The 21,144-nt window shown below is 41.5% G+C and overlaps 1 protein-coding gene and 1 long non-coding RNA gene across 8 annotated transcripts in view; one reads left to right on the top strand and one right to left on the bottom strand.

Annotated features, from left to right (window-relative positions):
* The window catches only part of KCNAB2 (potassium voltage-gated channel subfamily A regulatory beta subunit 2), a 124,378-nt gene that overhangs the window by 76,069 nt on the left and 27,165 nt on the right, over positions 1–21,144 (top strand). For 5 of the 6 annotated variants that reach the window (XM_029579005.1, XM_029579008.1, XM_029579004.1 and 2 more), the window contains 4 exons: positions 10,807–10,850; positions 11,594–11,631; positions 13,410–13,489; positions 20,297–20,341. In XM_029579005.1, the coding sequence (XP_029434865.1) occupies positions 10,807–10,850; positions 11,594–11,631; positions 13,410–13,489; positions 20,297–20,341 (207 nt within the window). Of the gene's footprint in view, positions 1–2,063; positions 2,276–10,806; positions 10,851–11,593; positions 11,632–13,409; positions 13,490–20,296; positions 20,342–21,144 lie in introns of those variants that run through there. The other variant, XM_029579009.1, reaches the window with a different exon arrangement.
* The window catches only part of LOC115076955, a 65,961-nt gene continuing 45,094 nt past the window's right edge, over positions 278–21,144 (bottom strand). For both annotated transcript variants that reach the window (XR_003852915.1, XR_003852916.1), the window contains 2 exons: positions 1,261–1,471; positions 278–628 (listed from right to left, as the gene is read on the bottom strand). This is a non-coding gene — a long non-coding RNA (uncharacterized LOC115076955). The remainder of the gene's footprint in view (positions 629–1,260; positions 1,472–21,144) is intronic.

Genomic DNA, 21,144 nt, shown 5'->3' with positions numbered 1-21,144 from the left:
TCGTGGCACCACAGCTCAATGCAGGCTGGTTCCAATTGAAATATAAGCCAGAAAGGGCAGGAGCAACCTGCCTAGCCAAAAAACAAATTATATGCATTACAGATGTGCCAACTTGATAACCTTTTGATGACGTGCAGTCTATGTTGTATGCACAAATGTGCCCAGCACTGGTACTGAATTTGGTTGTTTCTTATTTCTGTTTTGAGATGCTATAAAGACATTTTCTGGCCTCTTTTCACTGAAGAAAAATACAGGAGTATAAACTGTGTGAAACTTTCTGACATATCTTTATTGGATTTAGATTTAAAACAGTGTGTTGTGTTAGCTGAAGAAAAAAAGTATCTTGCATTTTAGGAAGGCTAGAATTCTTTTTCTCTGAACTGTGTGAGATTGTACATTTATAACCAACTAACAAACTGTAGCTGCAAAACAGTTTTTATGAACACACACACATATGCATTATTTATTATTCAGAAGTCTGCATGCACAGCATTGAACAAAGTAAACCTCTGGAAAAATTATGCAATCCGGGATTGCACACAGGGAGGTTAAGTGACTTGTTGAAGCTCACACAGTAAGTGGGAAAGCAGGAAGCTGAGTCCAGGTCTCCATCATTGATTGATTAAATCTAGATATTAAAGTGAATATGAGCCTTAGGTTGGAACCTTGCAGATTAAAATGTGCAAATAATATTTTAGCAACATGCACAATTATAATATTATTTAAAATATTTATTATATAAACCTGTTCAGATTTATGCAGAATTATGATATACATTGTTAATATTTAAGTACGCTTAGTTTTAGGATTCATTTGGCATTTGTTTTCATCCAAGGAATAGCAATTTTAATGACAGAACTTTTCATCAGCCTTTTGCCAGTTCATGGAGTTGGAGGGACACTGGTAAACTTAATGGCACACAGTGTTTCTGACATTGCAACCTATCACGTTTATCCAGTTATGAAGCGGAGATTGTGTTCATCAAATGCAAAACATAATTGTCCGTCAGTGATCCATACAAAGAAATAAAGTTTGGAATTGTAGTTGAATCTCTCTTCTCCTTTTTCCTGTTAAATTCTAAAGTAGAGGGGGAATAGCTTCTGCACTGTGCAGTTCATAAAATATAAATGGGATCACAATAATAGAAGTTGGCTCTCTGTGCTAGTATGGGGAGTACAATACTATAGGTAGATCATTGGGACACTGTAACTAATGAACAGTGTTGTATAGAGTAAAAATAATAGCTGCCTCTGCACTTACCTTTCCGTGAAGAAAGCAGCATGCACCCCTCCCCTTTTTTTGTTGAATAATGAAATGCCGGCTGCTTCCTGTGCAGCTCACTGGTCACCCAGTTGACTCTGGCAAGCCTCTGAATCCCGCGGTGTCAGTGGAGTTCCACCGTGTGCTTCACTTCAGAGAGGCTCGAGTATCTGGAGATGGCGCTTCCTGCCTGGGGTGGATATTAAGCATCCTAGAAGGATAAAAAGAAGGCTTGGGCACTGAAACATTTTGCCAGCACCGTTAGGAAGAGCTGAGAGTTTTTTGGATCATTTAATCTGCTGGGTATCGTTTGCATAGATAGTGAGGTGGTTTGGGGAAAGCCTGTGCAGACAGAGCTGTACCTGTGGGAAGTGACAATTGACATTTTGATATCTTGGTTCTGAACAACTAAAAAGCAAGCTAACAATTTTTAGAAGAGGTTTTTGTGCAGTAATACCACGTGCACCCTCTCTCTCTGAAGAAGAGAAACCCTGTAACTCAACAACGGAGAAAAGTGGGAACTGTGTTTTGAAGTAATAAGGATAGAATATGGGAAATAAAATCAGTTCTTATTTATTGGCTTATTTGCTTTGTTAGATTTTGTTTAGCTAAGTATTTTGTGGATTTGTGAAGCCGGGAATTTTTATTTTATACCCTGAGACTAAATCAGAGATTAATGCTCAGATTGGGAATTTTATTTACCTTTGACGAGAAAACCAAGCAGATGGAAAGCCCTTTTGAACTTTAAAAAAGAAAAGGAAACAATTTTTACAGCTGAAAAGGAAAACGAAAGAAAATACAATATGCAGGTTTCATTTGCATGTTCAGAACACAGTTTAAAAACCCGGAGTGCAGAAGATCGACTTAACAGGCAGAATGCTAGCAGTCCTAGCCTTGGCGCACGAACTAAATTCAGAACTGTGGCTATAGTTGCTCGGAGCCTGGGACAACTCTCAGTGCAAAATGGTCCATCCCCAAGTGATTCCAGCATGAAACAGCCAGGAATGAAATATAGGTATGGGGGAAGTATTTGGGAATATGCTATATCATCTCTTTGTCCATAGAGGAGTTGATGCAGGTCAGATTATTGTATAGTGAATCTGATTTTCAGTTTACAGCAGCTGTCATGTGGATTTTTTGTGTGTGCTTTTAAATTGAGGTAATCCTAGAATCATGTTGAAATGCATGCATTTGAGATTTAGATTGGTTAAGCACATTGGGTGTTAAAAATTTAGAATATCTGATATAGGAAACGGCACAGAGCTGTGAATGTTGAATTTTAGTCCTAGCTAAGCTGCCTTTGGTTCAGGATCAGTGATGGAGAAACTGTCCATGGTAGTATTAATGGGGACGATGAATGAGCACTGAGTCGCTGTTGGTTAAGCTGCTGTCCGGGTTTGTAACTGCTGTCCGTGGTACTGAACGCTGTGAAAGCTTTATGATCCCTGTGTAGCCTGTTTTTGGCAGTGAATAACACCTTCCCTCCAACAGCAGGGAGGGAAAAAGGTTTAAAAGAGACTAATTTTGCACAGCAGTGAAGGTTTAGTGCAGTTCATGTATGTAAATATCTGTGAAGTTTTACAGAAAAGTGCAAATAACGAGGCAGTGCCTAAAGTAGCTGAAATGTATGTAGCGGCTGTCAATGTACATGTTCTTGTGGAAGGTAATTCCTATGAATATGTGCTTCAGCCTCAGAGCATACAGTTGAAGACTAATTACAGCAAGATTAAGCTATGTGTCCTGGTCAAATGACAAATAATGGCGTTAAGGTTTTGAAAATGGGAATTTTAGGTACCCCAACTTGGGAGCTAGCTCCTAGATTGTATTGTGAAAACCGGAAGAGGTCCATGAGGGCTTTGAAGTCGATGCTAAAAACACATTTGTTTAAGCTTGTCTTTGATTAACTAGTGCTAGTGGTCTGGTGTTCCTTTGAGTTATGATCTGATCTGCCTTTTCTTTTTGCTTTGTTCATTTTAACTGTGATTGTAATTTGTAAATCACCTAGACATGGGCAGTTGCTATGTAATAATAAAATAAAATACTAATTTTGCTGAGGGGATCATATTATATCATAGAGAGGTAGGGACGGTTAGTATGCAAGGTAACATCATTCAGCAGAAGGGTGTTTCCTGTTTGAATACCAAAGACCATACTGTGAAGTATTTTCCCAAAGGTACACAGTGGTAGTTTTGATGATGTAATTAATTGGGCCGGTTGTGCTTCTGCATATACCGGCTGTTAACTGATTACCTTGGCTGCCTTAGGTTTCAAGATGCAAATTATTTTGTACCTAAAGAAATAAAAATATGCAGTAAGATAATAATCAAACAAGAAACCTGCTTTTGCAAAATAACGTCTAAATTTATAGCTGGGGTGATGTTCTGTACCTATTAGTATGAGAAGGGGAATATAAAATTATCAATCAGTATATCTGTATCTAGTAAATCGTTTTGTACTTAAACTTCCCTGTTGAAAAGAAATATTTTTTTTTCAAATCTATCATCCACTGAAGCAGCAAAGAAGAAAGCCAAAACAGAAGGCAGATGCCCACTGGCAGTGCTAAATATAGTTGTCTATGCCAAAGAATTAAAAAAAAAAAAAAACCCCAACCCTCCTACAATCTTAACCACTTGGTACATTTCTGGATTGCTGGGCTGCACATTTTAATTTGTTCTGCACTGCTAAGTCATCCACTAAGAGTAGAACATGACCGGTGTTGATATGTTTAGAAGTTGGGTGAAAATGAATAAAAGCTCAACAGAATGGCCATGCAGAGGAAGCAGAGTTCAGTTCCCGGCTCGGTCATCTGCTCTCCGGGGCTGGGGATACTGTGTGGGGGGTGGGGGAGGGGTAACTGTGGTCGGTCATTGGGCAGTGGTGTGAGGCTTCAGTGACTGAATTTAGCGCCCACGGTTTTCAGGGGTCCAGAAGACGCCCTGGAGCACGGCCCCTGGCCATAGGATTGGTGTAAAATGTGGGGGGAAATCCCCAGGTTGCTGTGATTGAAGGCTCATGGCACCAGATCCCTGCCCTGGTTCTGAGTGAGCTGGGTCAAAAAAAAAAAAAAAAAAAGAAAGTCAGCAAGTTATGTTTGAAAAAGCCAAGACGCTTTTGATAAAAGATTTTTGGGGAAAATCTGTAAATGAAGGGCTTCAAGTATGTGTTGGCTTTGTACTGGCCTCAAGTTAATCTTTGCTTACTGTCTGCTTCTGCTTCTTGACCTCTAAGTTCGTGATAGTGACCACGGTTGCCAGTAATGCTCGTAGGGACTGATTCACTAATGCTTTTCTCCCATTCTGTCTCTGTAAAAAAAAAACCAAAAGCTTAAGAGCGTGCCATGCTGAGTCGTATCACTGAGCCCAGCATCCGGTCTTCGACAGTGACCAATCCCGGCCACAAGTACCCATTGGATCCATTTTTTTGTTGCTGACTCCCAGGGATAAACATTGGCTTTCCCAGTCCTACCTGGCTAATAATGGTCGATGGACTTGTCTAAATCTCTCTTAAACCCAGCTATGTTTATTGCCAAAGGATATGATCAAGGCATCTAAGTCCACAACTTAATTGTGCATTAAGTGGAAACTCTCTCCGATTTGTTTTAAATCGGCTACCTTTGAGTTTCATGGCATGTCCCCTATTCTTAAAACTGTTTAAAAGAGTAAATAACCATTCCCTGTTAATCTGTGCCTCCTTACTTACGATTTTATAAACCTCTATTATATTCCCTCTGTCGCCTCTTTTCTAAGCTTCCCTCATAAAGGAGCCGTTTCATCTCCTTTATCATTTCTGTGGCCCCTTTTATCTGCACCTTTTCTAGTTCCACGTCACCTTTTTTGAGATGTGCAGCCCGAACTACACACAGCCCTCAAGGTATAGTTTCACCATGCATTAATACAGAGCCTTTATGATGATCCATTTTGTTTTCCATTCTCTTCCAAATTGTTCCTTCATTCCTACCATTCTGTTTTGCTTTTTGACCACTGCCACACAGTGAGCTCAGAGGATTTCAATGTGTTGTCCACAATGAGTCCAAGGTCTTTTTCCTGGGTGCAGTGATGGATTTTATCATCTGCCACCTTCAGGCACTATCTGTAAGGGTCCCATGGCACCCCCTCTCTCCTCCCACCACCAGATCTCAGTTTACTGAAGACCCTACATCCCAGCAGATCTGGGACTGAATCCCCCCCTTCCCCCTTGACTTTTGCTCCTGCTCTCTACCTCCTGGCTCCTGCATGGACTGACCTTGGTTCTCTTGTGCTGGAACTGTTCTGAGAAGGCAGCGAATACCCAGGAGCAGTCAGCCTGTGGCCCCTCGTTGGATAAACCACGGCCCCGCCCTTGAGGTTTCCATGCGGGAGATGGGGATGACTCGGCCCCCAGATGCACACTGCCTTCTCTGAACAGCAGCACCCAGATCCAGAGGCCTGAGGAGGGGGCTAGATGAAAAAAGAGAATGGGACAGGAGGCTTGCAGGGTGGTGGGGGGCAGTGAATTTTGCCACCCTAGGCAGAAGCCTAGTGTTTGCCTACGTAAATCTAAACTGCCTTGATGGCAACTCCTAATACGGCACCCAGCATTGAATTCCTGTAGTTAGGTTTATTTTTCCCAATGTACATCACTTGGCACGTGTCCGTATTACATTTCATCTTCCATTTAGATGCCCGGCCTCGCAAGTTCCTCCTGCAGTTCTTCACTGTCCACTTGTGTATTAACAACTTAATGAATCAGGCCCATGACTTCCCCATTTATGAAGTAGTTAGAACCAGGGAAGCCAGCGCTCAATCCCATGTTTCCCAGTGACACTCCTCAAGACCTTGGCCAATTCGCAGGTAAATACTTAGAGGGTCATTTACCAAGTATTTTCCCCATAGACACAGAATGGTAAGTATGGCTCTAAGATTGTAAGCCTTCTGGAGCAGGGACCCTGCCGACTGTATCTGAAATATAACTCTGCTTGAGCGTGGGTTTGGAAGGGCGACTAATTAATTCCAATCCAAACGCAGAATACATGAACTAAGTCCAAGAAATAATGTGGGAAAACCTGGTTCTCTGGGCCCAGCTCTTCGCGATTACGAGCAGTTCCTTGTTGATAAATCAGCATTATGTTGACCTGACTGGTTGCTTTGGGTGTGGCTTGTTTGTGGTACCTTATTCCAGTTCAGACTCATGTAAGGGTGCATCACTGGTCCCTGAGACATTTTCAAGATATCCACAATGAATATTCATCAGATATGTTTATATTCATGTGGTTTAAAAACAAGGCTAACCAGTGAAGTGGAGGAGTAACCTAGTGGTTAGAGCAGCGGGCTACGACCCAGGGAAACCAGGGTTCAGATCCCACTGTCGCTCCTTGTGACCTTGGGCAAGTCACTTTACCCCTCAGATGGTAAGCCCTGTGTGGATAGGGGAATACCTACAGTACCTGAATGAAATCTGCTTTGATGTACACTTTGAAGTGCCAAAAAGTGGAATATAAAAATCTAAATAAATAATTTCTATAGCACTGCTAGCCATAAGAAGCTCTGGTTCTCGAAGCCTGAAAATTGCCCTTATGTAAAAGCCATAAGTCAAATGCTGCAGTAAGCCGAGGGAAAAATGGGCATTGTGGTCTTTGTCTGTTGTCATTTTCTGCATTTGTGTAAAACAAAACTGCAAATCACGACCTCTCACTGAATCCTCTATCTCTGTCTCTGTTCTCAGGCCAGGGCACGGAGAAGAGTTCTGTGCTGGGATGGGGGCCTGGCGTCGGATGTTGTTGCCTTCTTTGCATCTTCAGCACTAGCGCAGGACTGGCAGCCTTGTAGACGCCTCGCTCATGAAAAATGATACACATCCTTATGGGGAGGGGGGAGCCATTACTGGCTTTAGCTTTCCAGACTGAAATACGGCCAGGCTCCATTACATTGAATTGTCACAGCGGACTGGCCCTCCTCAGAGCTTATATTGTAATTAAACTGTTATTTTTATTATTCCCCTGGCTAGTTTGCTTTTCTTCTTTCCTTTAATTGTCCTCTGCACTGGAAGAACCTCTGGTGAGTGTTGGTTATTTCAGCTTTCAGAACTTCCCTGGTGCTGGGCAAAAAAAAAAAAAATCACGATCTTCAAAAGTGAATTAATTTCATGTTTTTGACGGGTGGCTAGCTCTTTTTTTTCTGTCCAGTAATAATTCCGTTGGAAATGGCAAAGTATTTTTAGGAGGGCGTAAGCTGAGTGTCCTCACTCCCAGCACTCACATAAAACCTTGTTCTGCTTGAGCCTCCCAGTGGAAGAATTTGAATGTGCGGGGCATGGTTGGGTGGGCTGTACACACTGTAACGGTATTCCAGGTTTGCAGTTCGGCGCTCAGGCTAGCATTTTGGGTTGGTTAAGATGCCGTTCTACTCATAAGGGCGATGTCGAATAGCCCATCTAATTGCGGAGGGCGTGGGTGCGGTTAAGTTTCCCGTTGAGTGAGAATTAGCCAGCGTAAACCGCGCGTGTGGAAAGTGCCAGCAAACATTCGTCCCTCCTAGGTGTGCCAGAGAGGCAGGGTAAAATAGTGCGTGCAAGTTTGAAAATGCCAAGAGCAGACAGTGTGTAACCCCCCCCAACCTAAATGTGCCCAAAGGAAGACCCAAGTACACCGCATGCAGACTTTCCAGCCGCTCCCAGCAGAGCCTTTTTCAGACAGGCCAGTTTAGCTGGGAAAATCGCTCTTCACTCGTACAAATGGCTTTTGAAAATGTGCCCTCTTCGGTCACTTTAGAGGCAGAGCATCTTTCTCGGGTGGTATTGAGAACCCAATGCAATAGTGGAGCCGCGCAGCGTATTGCCTTTTTCTATTTGGTTCAGTCTTGTCATGCACAGTGGGATGGTAGGGACTCTTCCATTACCCCAGAGTACATGTGGAGGCACACTTCAGATCTTTTTAACTAATCTTTCTTCTGGTTAAGACATTTCAGTGTTGTTTGGCTGCCTTATGCATAACCTGCTGAGGATGTCTCAAAGTTTGGGGCACTCATTGTGACTACCCGCTAGTCCCTTAGTCCAATATTGAATAAGGAAAACATTAGTTACAAATAATTTTGTGTCCGATGCCTCGGTTTTCAGAATGTTCCATGAAGAGCATCATGTGCCACTGCCAAGTCTGTAAATAAAATATTTCTGGTTCATTTCATTTTCATCCTGAGCTATTCGCCTCTATCAGATCTAAGATTCAGGTCAACAATACCGAAAGCATCATCGTTGCAGAACTGCAATTGAGTGACCTTTCAAGATTATATTTCTGACCTAGCCGTATAAATCACATTTACCAAGGTTGGTGAGTTCTGCCACTTCAAATTTACCAAGCAGATGCTTTGTTCTGGTCAGGCAAGTATTTAAAAAGCTTACACTTTCTTCTTTATTTACTGCCGGTCTGTCAGCTAATCCACAGTTTTTTAAAAGAATTATATACTAAATAAATTGATCGAAAGGGCCATATTTTATGTAATTTACTTGCATCTGTATTTGAGAATGAAATGTTAATTTGAGATTCTTCTCTTGATTCTTTCTGGTTTTATTTGAGAGGCAGAAGAACAAATTGTGTTGTGTGTGTGACACTTAGGTTGCAAAACTAACAAAACACGTAACACCCACTGATTTAACCAAACGTTGATTAATGAAAATGAAGAACAAGTTTACAAACTGGTAGGGGGGTTGCCTGCTGTTGGTGTGTATGCCCTCTTTTTGACCCCTATATGCTCTGAAATGATTTGCTGTGGTCGTCATTGGTACACTGTTACTGCGCGGCTGAAAGATAACTGAGGAGGAAGATGTTGAGGTAATTTGTTATTTCCATGGCATTGGCTGTAGCGTCTTACTTCGGAGCAATCTCCAAGATGCTTCTAAAGACCCATGAATACGAAGCACATTTAGATCTTGTTTAGGTGAAAGGCATTGTAAAGGTTAAGAACTGCCATTCTTACTGTAGGGAACAACTCTTATTTGTCAATGGAAGAGGAATTTGGGATAGATATAGAGGGCAGCAATAGGAGTGGGGTTGAGAGTTCATGGGAGGAGAAGCTGGTATTGTTTTAAGTATGGGAATTTATGTGCTTATCTTCTCAAAGTAGTAGAGAAGCAGAGTGAGAGATGAGCAGGCATACTGGCTGGGCTTTCTGGTCTTGATCTGCTGTCATTTACCATGTTAGATTGTAAATGTACAAACTAGGGAAGTATTGTAAACTTCTAGAATAATGGTCTTCTAGAGCTGCTTGACTCTGTTGTGGAAAACAAATCGTAATATATTACAATCTGTGGGACTGTGCAGAGTACTAGCAGCTATATTGGTTCCAAAGAAAACTGGAGTCTTTGTAGATTATTGGTCTAACATAAGAATAATTCGGGAATGATGTAATGGAGCGTTCAGGACCACATGCCATCTGAAGAGCTGTGGTCCCCTTACTTTTATAACCCCATCAAGTAAGGGGTTATAAGTTACACTCCCTGGCCTCTCAGTGTTATCCCTTGTAAATTTGATTCAGCTCTGATTGTAAATGACCTTCAACCAATCTACTGTAACTGCTAGTTAAAACTTGTTTTGTAATCTGCCTTGAGGCCACTGCTGGAAAAAATGTGGGATAACAAATGTCTATAAATAAACGACACAGCGAATAGGTACAATTGATCAGTTCCCGTACTCACAGTAACCACCTCTTCTAAAATGGCAAGAATTCACATAAAGCTGCAGGGCTTGGTGTGTACTCCAATTCAGAAATAAGCGGATGAGCACTGATGCACAGTGGATAACATTGAGAGGCCAGGGTGGATAACTTATAATCCTTATTTGATGGTTCACGTAGATAAGTCGGAAGGACAGTGTGTCTTTGCTGAGGGAAGGGGTGGCCAAAGAGCCGGTTGTTTTTATTGTCACTAATATTTGTATATTACCAAAGTGTAACATTGTGCTAACACTGCAGTTTTTTATGCTTTGATATCCTTGTGCATGTAGAACTGTACATTTTCTGTTGGCGTCTGTGATCTGAAGAAAATTGTGAAAGCATAAACTTACAATAAAATATTTTACAGTGGTTTTCTAATCTTACAAATACAGCAGAAAGAGCACGTACCCTACAAAAAGTGCTGTCTGTGTTCAGTTCCTCTACTGCCTAGAGTGCTGAAGCAGTGCAGCAGAGTGTGCTCTACCCAATAAATCACATTATCAAAAAAAAAAAAAAAGAAATTGTAGACTTTATCCCATGTTTCATTATTCATTCTATTATCCAAACTTCGCTTAGTTTCATATGGTCAGTTATCCAGCAAATCTCCTGTTATCCAAAATTATTTTATCAGGAATTTTCCAAGGGTGGTCCCAAATATTCCATATAAAAAGTGCTCTACTGTGCCTGTACCTGAAAAATGGCATTCACTTGCTGGTGATGCGTTTTGTGTAGATTTATTTTTCTCAGACTTTAGCTGCCTCGTCTTGTAACGTACAGCGCCTTTCTTTAACCACAGACAGCATCGTGGTGCTTCTGCATGGGCTTGCCATGTTAAACTCATCTGAGATTTATTTTTGTATTTCAGAAATCTTGGAAAATCTGGACTAAGAGTTTCCTGCCTTGGTTTAGGTAGGTAATTCTACAGCTTAAGTGTCACCAACACCTACTGACAAATCATGACTTGTACGACTCCACCGAAGCTCCTCTCCTCTTTGATGGACTGATAGGGTGGCTGTGTTGGGTCTCAAAAGCCAACGCTCTTGTAATTCAGAGACCTTGCAATATGTAGAAACCTTGCAAGGTTGATACTCAAAGGCTTTGTGCCTCTGAAGTTGCCTGCAGAAAAAACAATGTTTGAATATTCCCCCCTAGCCAAACACACTGATTTTGTACACAATAACTCAGTTTATCCAGGAAAGAGTTGTTCCAGGAGTTGGGGCTATATTATATTATATTATAATATAGCACTCTCTGGCTATACAGTTGTCCTAACTTTTAACAATGGATATTCGGTGGTAGGTAAGTGCCACCGAATATTCGTGAAAAGTTTCCCGGATAAATCGGCCGCCCACCAGCTTACTGAACTTCTGTAGTAAGCAAAAAATATATATATGCACAGTAGTAAATATCTGTGGAACAGAGCTGAACATCCTTCTTGTCTGCAACATTAAAAAAAACAAAACAAAAACCCTGCCACAGGCTGAACAATCATCAGATATTTGGCCATTTGTGCAGTTCAGGAATTTTGCAGACTTGAATTATTTAAGTGGTCTTATAATGAGGATGCACTTTCATGGATGTTTTCATAAACGGGAAATTTTTGTAACAAATGTTTTGACAAGCAAGTGAATTTTTTTGTTTACACGCTGTAGGAACATGGGTGACATTTGGAGGCCAGATCACAGATGAGGTAAGATATGTTGCTAACCCTCTCTTATTTTTTTCAGCAAACCTGTAAGTCATCTTTTATTCAACCTCCGTGCATGCAAAATGGTGAAGTATTGGTGAGAAAGTTTAAGAAATGCTTTCACTTCATTGTTCCTGACTTAGTACCTGATTCAATAAGAGTTGTTTCCCACAGAGGCAAAACGGGTCCTACTGGACCAACTCAGCAGCAGTGTGTTTGCATGCTTGTTTTCATGTGTATAAAATTAGAGCAAATGTTCATTCTTTTAATCCAGATATTACTTAGATAATCTCACTGAAGCCGATGCGTATACACACACACAAACAGCTATAGGCAGCGAGCCAGTGAAAGCCGTTTCTGGATTGTGTCGATGCTGGAGAATTGTGGGCCCGGATTTCAGCCCAGTCCTGCCTCTGTGGCATTCAGTCCACTTAAGGAACTTCATCTCTCCATCTCGTTTGTGCAAGTTTGATGGGGTAAAACTTGTTATCGTGGGAAGGACGTGGCCTGTTAGAGCAACGAGTTGAGACCCAGGGAAACGCGATTTCAAACCCCGCTCCTTCCACTGACACTCTTTGTGACCTTGGGCAAGTCACTCTGTCTCCCATTGCTTCAGATACCCCCTTTAGATTGTAAACTCTTTCGGGCAGGGATTTATACTTGAAAAAAATGTTGTCAATCACCTTGAGTTAAAAATCGGAAAGTTGGTCTAGAAATATGGTAGAAAGTACGTTAATAGTTTCTATCAGCTGTGCCTAAACTTGCAAAGTTTTCCATCTTGCAGTGAGCTGGCAAAAGGAAACCGGTTTCAGTACGCTGCTTGCATAGCTGAAGCAAGAAATATGAGACGTGAAAGTGGGAGGGCACTGAAAGCTGATGGACTGGGCATTAAGGCAGGCATAACAGAATGTGATATGCCAAGATGCCATATTTAATAGGGGTGGAAATCCATTTTTTAATAGAAATATTTTTTAAATGTAGCAAAAAGCTATGCAATTGGTTATTCATCCTCCAACTATATAATGTCATGAGAAGTTTTGGGGGGGGTTTTTATTGCATTATCTGTTATGGAAAAGGTAACTAGGTTGGATCAGCAGTTTGTTTTGGGGTTTGTTTGTTTTTTTACCCTACTTTTTAAATCTAATTGTTCTCATTAGTGTTTTGCACAAATCAAAGATAACTTCTCAAATGATTCATGCTTCAGATTTGAAACAACACTACCTAATATTTTGTAAATAAGCCAAGCTCCCACATCCACACATACCTCCCCTCCACTCTCCTTCTTTGCAGATTTCTGGCCTTTTCATGGCGTCTTCATGCAGCAAAGCTGCTCCATCAACTCTGAAGAATGTTAAAATGCTGTGGCCTTGCCATAATTCTGTGCTTGATCTAATTCTGGAAAAGAATCGCAGAATAGTAGAACCCTTGTAGACCGGTGCTCTGGGCTATGGATTTATTTCTGCAAACCCCTGCAGATCAGGTCTTTATAAACCTAATCTAGGGCTGTTTTATCAAGTCACACTATCCGGTTTCTCGCTTGCTCTCTCTCATTGTGTCCTTGTAAAAACGGAGAGGAGAACAAAGAAGAGCAATGTCAATATTTATCATCAATCAACAGTAGTAAAAAAAAAAAAAAAAAACCAAAAGCCTGATGTACAGGGAGAGATCAGATTCGTGTCAGAACTCAAAGCTCATGTATAGTTTGTGTTGTGGCTTGATTCTCTTTGCTAAGCATGTTTTGAGTAGCAGTAAGCATAAACATCACAACTTTGGCTTTGCAGATGGCAGAGCAGCTGATGACCTTGGCATATGATAATGGGATCAACCTGTTTGACACGGCGGAAGTCTACGCAGCAGGAAAGTAAGCACTAGCTCTCATTTTCACTAAAAGTACCAAAACTCTGGAGAAGCAGTATTGATTTTGAATTGACCTACTGAAACGTGATAAGACATTTTTGCTCATTTCTGTTATTGTAATGGTTTTCCCAGGGGATTATGGGATTTGTAGTCCTATGTTTGATATTGGGACTATTCTTTGGTGTTTGGGGCCAACATGCTATGATGACAAAATGTATCTCAGTTTCATGGAATTTTCTGATCTGTACTGAAAAGATATTAGTAAGGCAGTAGATGATGGCAGAAAAAAAACCCATCTGACACATCTAGTCTGCCCGGTTATTCCTGTTCACGCTGCTAAGGATCCATCCCAATAGACAGCTATAGAGCTTGACCACTTGTATGATCTCACTACTTATCCAAAATAGGTTTTGTCATCTTACTGTTTTGTAGTCCATTCTCACAAGTAAATGAGCATGTAAGATTTCCTGTTTAGTTCTCCCCCAGCATGCTCCTTTCCCATGTGGGGGAAAACAGAGGTTGTATGGGTTCATGCATTGAGAGAAAGAAATCAGATATTGGTGATCTATGTTAAAGTACAAGTCTTTTCTTGCAGGATTGTTTCCAAATGATTCTCTTAGATAGTGTAAGTTCAAGCCCGTTTCCCTTTTACACAGGTGTCCCACAGGACTCAGCCTTCTCGGCCACCCTACTTAATAACTATATTTTTCTACTATGTCCGGTTCTAGCCAGTCTTGGCATGGAATAAAAACTCTGCATTGATGATAATCAGTTCTATTTTCCTATTGCTTCTGCTGTTGATGACACTTTGATGGTTGACAAAACCCATGCTTTTAAGCAAACAGTGGCTAGCAGACCAAGTGACTGCCAAACTTGACAAAAAACTGAAATCATTCGACTTCCCCGCGTTCCTACTCTCAATTCACCCACATCACCATTCCTGTTAGAAAGAAGGCACACAGTTTAGGCTTGATGTTGTATGCTTTTTGACCACACATTCAATCAGTGGTGAAAAATGCATTTTTTAAAATGTGCCTTCTTTGGAACTTAAAACCATTCCTGAATGGAACTGTCGTTCAGTAGCTTGTGATCACTACTGTTGTGCCCTGTATCTTGGCTTACCCCAGTCCGCGATTCGAGCTCTCCAATTCAAAATGCTGTTGCCTGCATTGCAACAGGTTCTTCAGTGTATGAACACATCCTACTAATATTGCAGAGATGATGTTGAGTGGAGGAGCAGCGGGCTGCAAGCCAGGGTTTTAAATCCCACTGGCATTCCTTGTGACCTGGGGCAAGTCACTTCAAGTACAAACTTAGGGCCTGATGTACTAAGGCTTTTCTCCTGTTCTTTGTCAGGAAATGAGGCTCAAAGAATGTAAGCCCACTTTGAAATACCGAAAAGCAGAGTATAAATGAAATAATAGATACATTGGCTTCCAGTAGCAGAGGGGGTGAAGTTTAAGATGATCACCCTAATCTTGAAGGCTATCAGTGCTTCAGTTCTGTATTGAAAATTTACGTTTGTGCTTGCGGTTTGCTTGACGATCTGTCTCTGAGAATTGCCAGCGTGGATGAGTCATGTGAACGTCAGTTTGGCATATCGGGTCCTCATCTTAGGAATTCACTTCCTTAGGCTCTGAAAACTGAACCGTCTTTACCTCATTTCAGGAAACGGTTCCAGGCTCATATGTTCACCTTGGCATTCAACTATTAAATCTGGACTGGTTGATGAGACTGTTGTCAGATGCCCTAGGGTACCGTCTCTAGTATAGCAACTACTGGTGACACTTTTTCCCCAGATCTTGAAGTATTGTCACATTAGATTGCTTTTTGAGTTGCCGCTGCCTTAATACTGGAGCTGCATGTAACATAATTCATTGTGGTGGCTATTAACGTTTGCCCTTGTCTGTTTTGAATATGATTATGGTGTTAAATGTTTTGGTGTCTTGGTTTTATGTGACGCTTTCTATTGTATATATTTTCCCGTAATCTGCCTAGCGCTGTGAATAGAGCAGAATATAAAGTAAAAAAGATATATATTTTATATTCGCCAGCTCGTAATCATCATTTGGATTTAAATAGTGCCTTTCAGTCCTTCACAATTTGCTTACAGGTTTGGTGCATGAGAAACTTGTAGGGTAGATGGACAAGTGCCATTGCTGTGCGTAGGCTTCCAAAGGGAAGAAAGAACACCATTATTTCTATTGAAGTGAAGCGTGTAGAAATTAAGGCCCTGGTTCATAGAGCTTTTCCCCTATTCTCAGGCTATTGGAAAAGGCCTTGATGAATCGGGCCCTCAGTGACTTGCTCAGGGTTACACAGTTGATGGTAAAATTAAGTTTTTAACTCGCATCCTAGGACCTCTTGCAAGTCTGAAGCCATTAAACCTTTTCCACTGGACCAGACTTAGTCTTCAGAAATAATTCTTGAAAGCAAATTCTTCATATCATTGGGCCATCTCAACTATGGCATGTAATGTGTGTGTTAATGACTGGACCAACCTTATATTGTTCATAACCCAACCTGAAATCACATTACATTACATAAGGGAAACATAACCTTTTGGGGCTCATGCATTAAATATTAACACACACTAAGAAGGTCCTTTTCTCACAGCACTGCATTAACTTGTGGGGCACATTAATACAAGACATTTGACAAATTTATGAAAGGCTATGACAGCACATCAAGTGCTCTATGCATGCCCTGTTTCTAATATTCTTCCTTCCTTAAGAGCCTGATGCTTGCCAGGATGCTGGGCTGGATGGATTTGTGGTCATTTTTTCTTCTAAAGTACTTGTGGCCTTTTGCCATGCTCTCTCTGGGTGGCATCTCTGAGCAGTATCCATGTCTAGGACAGCCTTTTTGTCTGATTAGCTGAAGTCTCAGCTTACATGCATGCTGTCGGGCAGTGCAGGGTTAGAGAGAGGTTTCACGGCACCCGCAGAGACAGGAGTAGCTGTGCAGATAGGCTCAACAAACATGGCTTGTATGGGAGGGTGGCAAAAAGAAGCCACTGATGAAGAAAAGCTATATAATGTGCCCGGGGGGACACTGCATGCATGTGGGAGAAGGTTTTGTAATCCAGTGAGACCAAAGTGGAACTTTGTGCTCTCAGTACTAAGTGATATGTGTAGCGTAAAGCAACCAGGTGACATGACCCTGCTAACATCATCCCTAGAGGTACAGCATGGTGGTGGCAACGTTATACTGAAGAGGACGAAGGAAAAGGTGGCTGGTGCAAAGTGCCGCTAGATCCTGGAGGAAAACCTTTTGCGGTCTACCATAGACCTGGGACTGAGGAGCAGATTCACCTTTCTGCAGGGCAGTGACCCTAAGCACAAAGAAAAGCAGCAACAGAGAAAACTCAGCAAGAAGAAAGTGAATGTCCTTGATTGGCCCAGACCTGAATCCAAAAGAAAATCTATGGCAAAACATTGAAGCCCATAGCCGATCCCCAGCCATCTTGAAAGAGCTTGAGCTCTTCTGCCAAGAAGAACGGGCAAAAACCGCACCCTCCTGTTGTGCTAAGCTGGTGCACGCTTCACCAAAATGAGTCATGGCTGTTGCTTCAAAAGGGGCTTCCTGAAAGTATTGAGCCAAGAGATGTTATGACTTATGCAATCAAGACCTCTTGTCCTTTTTGATTCTTAATTACTTTTGGAATATTTTTATAATTCTTCTTTCATGATGAAAGTATAGAGTAGGTTGTGTGGACTAGCGAAAAAAATTCCTGCTTTAATGCATTTTGATTTGTGTTTTTTAGAAAGCAGAATGTGAAAAATGTACAAGAGGGTGAAGACATTTACAAGGCACTGTACCTATTCTGAATACAAATTGATCTGGTGGGAAAGTAAGATAAATGTGTAAGACATTCCCATTCCCATTCACATTCCCATTCACAACTCTCTCTCAGATGCCCTTGCCTTCTGGAACACATGTCTTGCCAACATCAATGACTTCCTCACCAACATCCACCTCGCTCTAAACTCCTCCAAAACAGAGCTGCTCCTTATCTCTCCTCACCTCCCTCCCAAACCACCGATCTCCAACGATCCAGCTTTCAACGTCATAACACCCCAACCCACAGTAAGAGACCTTGGGGTTATCATAGATCAACAACTCAATCTCAAAAAACAGATCAACTCCATCCTCAAAGAAGGTTTCTTCAAGCTTCACATCCTGAAGAAACTCAGACCCCTCCTCCACTATCATGACTTCCGCACCGTCGTCCAAGCCACCCTTTCCTCAAGCTGGACTACTGTAATGCCCTCTTCCTTGGCCTACCCTCCTCCACCACCAAGCCCTTACAAATGCTCCAGAATGCCATCGCCAGGGTCATCACCAACTCAAGGAAAGCTGATCACATTACCCCAATACTCAAAGAACTCCACTGGCTCCCCATCGCATCCCGAATTCTCTTCAAAATTCTAACCATAGTGCACAAGTCCATCCACTCGCACAATTCCAATTGGTTGGATGAACCCTTTCGTCCTATACGCACTGAACGACCCACTCGCACTGTCAACAAAGGCACCCTCTCCATTCCCCCTTTGAAAAAAGCCCACCTCTCCTCTACTAGGGACCGTGCACTATCCATTGCAGGCCCTAAACAATGGAACGCCCTCCCTACCACTCTCAGGCTAGAGCCATGTTACGCCAAGTTCAGAAAAAAACTTAAAACATGGCTCTTCCGACAAGCCTACCCTGATTAAGTACACCGACTTCTGCAAGTATCTTGCCTACGCCTTGTATATTCCTGTAAATAGTCCGTTGCAGTTTTTATTTATTGCTTTAATTCCTCCACCTCCTGCTCTTTGTATACTCCTCCTTGTTCGCCCTCCCTGTTCATTGTAATTTCTACCTTTAAAGTTACATTGTAAACCGGTATGATGTATGCATACTAATACCGGTATATAAAAGTTTTTAAATAAATAAATAAATAAATGAGGAGATATGCATTAATTCAATTTGTCATAAGCAGTGCTCTGATGTCCAGATACCCATCTGGTACTAATATATCTCTACTAGGATGGTAGCCCATTATCATTCCTACAGCTTCTGAGCAACAGCTGTTAATGTTTTCTGGTTCTGTGCAATGATGCAGGAGCAGAGAAAGCCAGCATTGCAGCTAGTAATAGAAACACATTTTTCTCCTGATACCATAAGAGTTTTTATCTAAACTAATCCCTCATTATTAGAGTTCTCGTAGCCTCTGTTTTTTTCAGCAGCCATCGGAACTGTTGATGAGATTACCCTGCTGTATACGCAGTAGTGGGTCAGTTCAGAGGATGCGTTGGGTGGAAACTCTATGGCTTCTTTCTCCCGCCTTATTACTATGGTAACACATCAGTCACCTTGCCCCCTTCCCCTTTATATCACCACTGACATGCAACCTGTCATTCGCTTCATCGTTTGCCGGCTCATTTTGCTTCGACCTGTTGGAGGGCAAGGAATTCCCGAAAGCTAGTCAAGATATGTTTAGATTTAGTCCCAGTTTGTTGCTCTTGACTTTTATTTCCACATGTTTAAATAGTAAATTAGATAGCCTATGCTTATTGAAAAAATGCTGGCTAATATACATGAAAGCTGCAATGCAACGACATCGGTACGTCCACACTGAACTAGTAAACTCCATTCTTCTATTACTTGTACTCTGAACTCCAAATAAATTATGCAATTAAGGCTCCTACACCATCAACATGGATAGAGAGCTGACCAGCCAAAAAGGAATTGGATCTCCTGGGAGCCTCTTAGAATCATCATAATGCATCTGTAACAGATCCGTAAGAGCAAGGCCCATGCTTTCAAACAAATCTATACTTGAAAGGGAATGTACAGCAACCCTGGGCAGCTCTACAAGTTTCAATGGTGCAGGTCATGAAAGACATGTAGGTATTCATTGTGGATATCCCAAAAGCCAGGCTTGTCTGTGGCTCTTGAGGACCGGAGTTGGCCATCCCTGGCAAAGGGCAGCCATGGCCATTTCTGATCATTGAGGGCCACAAATCATTCTGTTCACACAATATTTGTGCTTACATTAGCAGCAATCAGGTTGCTTTGCTTATTTGGGGAATCCTTAAAACCAGACCGGCTTGCGTCTTTTGAAGACTGGAGCTGGCTACTACAGGTGCACATGATCTGCCTTGCTAACTTGTTTTTACTAGACACCGTGTCTGATTCTGCTTATCAGTTTGGTATAAAAGTAATCTGCAAAATTGTCTCTCTAATAAAGTTAGTAAGTGAAGAAGAAGTATTATACAAGAAGGCAATTCAACTTCTGTGTGCTTGAGGTTGAAAGGGATCCAGATTTTGTGCATCATTAACTAAAGTCTCTTGCCACTGGGAGTTTTCATGTTGCTCAATTTTTCCATCTTTTAGGGAGAAAGGGAGCAAGCGTGACAAATATTGCAGGGTTTGTACTCTAATGCAGTTTCTTTTTGGCTGGATTGCAGTAAAGGCATATTTTTGATAAAAGGCTTAGAGGAAATGAAATATGCTCTCAGATGCATTCTTTCAAATAATGTGTTCTTTGGGTAATGGAGTTTATTTTAACAGAAGGCGTGGGCGGGGAGGTCTTAAATCTAAGCTGGCAGCCTTCTTACTTGCCCTAACTAATCACCTCTTTCAGATCAGGAAGAACTGATTTTGTGTGTGGAACATAATTGGCCACAGTTCCATACGGTTTTTACCTTCTTTACCACCGCTAACTGGAAGAAAGCTGAACTTTATTATACCAAACAGTGAAACTTTATTCAATTTGTTATTGCCCCAAACTCAGCTTTAGTAAGTGTGTGTTTGATTCTTCCAGGGCTGAAGTCGTGTTAGGAAATATTATTAAGAAGAAAGGATGGAGGTAAGGAAAAGAAAAATAAAGTTATATAACGAGTCCCTTGAAATTTCAGTGGTCAAAGTATTTTACTTATTTTTTTTATTTACAAGGTTGGTTTTTTTTTTAAATATACCGCCTATAGCAGAAAAACTGTGCTAAGCGCGTAACAGTAAAACCCAGAGTTTCAGAGATTTTCTTTTGATGCGTGCTAGGAGTAGTAAAGCTGCAAACTATTCCAAAAGTGCAAGGGCTGCTGTGTATATTTTTTTTATTTTTATTTATTTTAAGTTTTTTTTATACCGATTTTCCTGCATAAAATGCATATCAAACCGGTTTACAATGAAACAGAATGAGCAGGAAGTAAAATTCCTTAGTCTAATACATTTAAACGTCAATAATGAAATAATTTTAAACAAAGCAAAAAGCTAAATAACATTAATAAAAGTTAAATTATTAACATAAACATAAATATAATTATATTAGAAGGAGCACAAAGGTTAGCATGAAGGGGAGCACAAAGGGGAAAACCCCTTTGTCACACCCGGCACGCGACGCCTGGTGTAATTGCGCCGTTAATCGGGTCGCCGCTGGCTGGTCATCATGACGTCGGGGGGGGGGGGGGGGGAGTCTTCACATCGCTGATTTTCTCTCTTTAACATCTCAGTTCATTTTACTATTTTTTTGTGTCTTTTTCTCACAAGATGTAGTTTTTCTTTAAGTGCCCGATAGTAGTGGGCTGCCCCTCTGTAACAGACGCCCTGGTGGAATCGTGCCGTTAATCGGGTCGCCGCTGGCTGGTGGTCATGACGTCGGGGGGGGGGGGCAGG

The sequence above is a fragment of the Rhinatrema bivittatum genome, chromosome 15 (assembly GCF_901001135.1).
Source record: "Rhinatrema bivittatum chromosome 15, aRhiBiv1.1, whole genome shotgun sequence".
Taxonomy (NCBI): domain Eukaryota; kingdom Metazoa; phylum Chordata; class Amphibia; order Gymnophiona; family Rhinatrematidae; genus Rhinatrema; species Rhinatrema bivittatum.
Note: the sequence above shows the minus strand (reverse complement) of the source record. Positions and strands in the feature narration are given on the sequence as shown.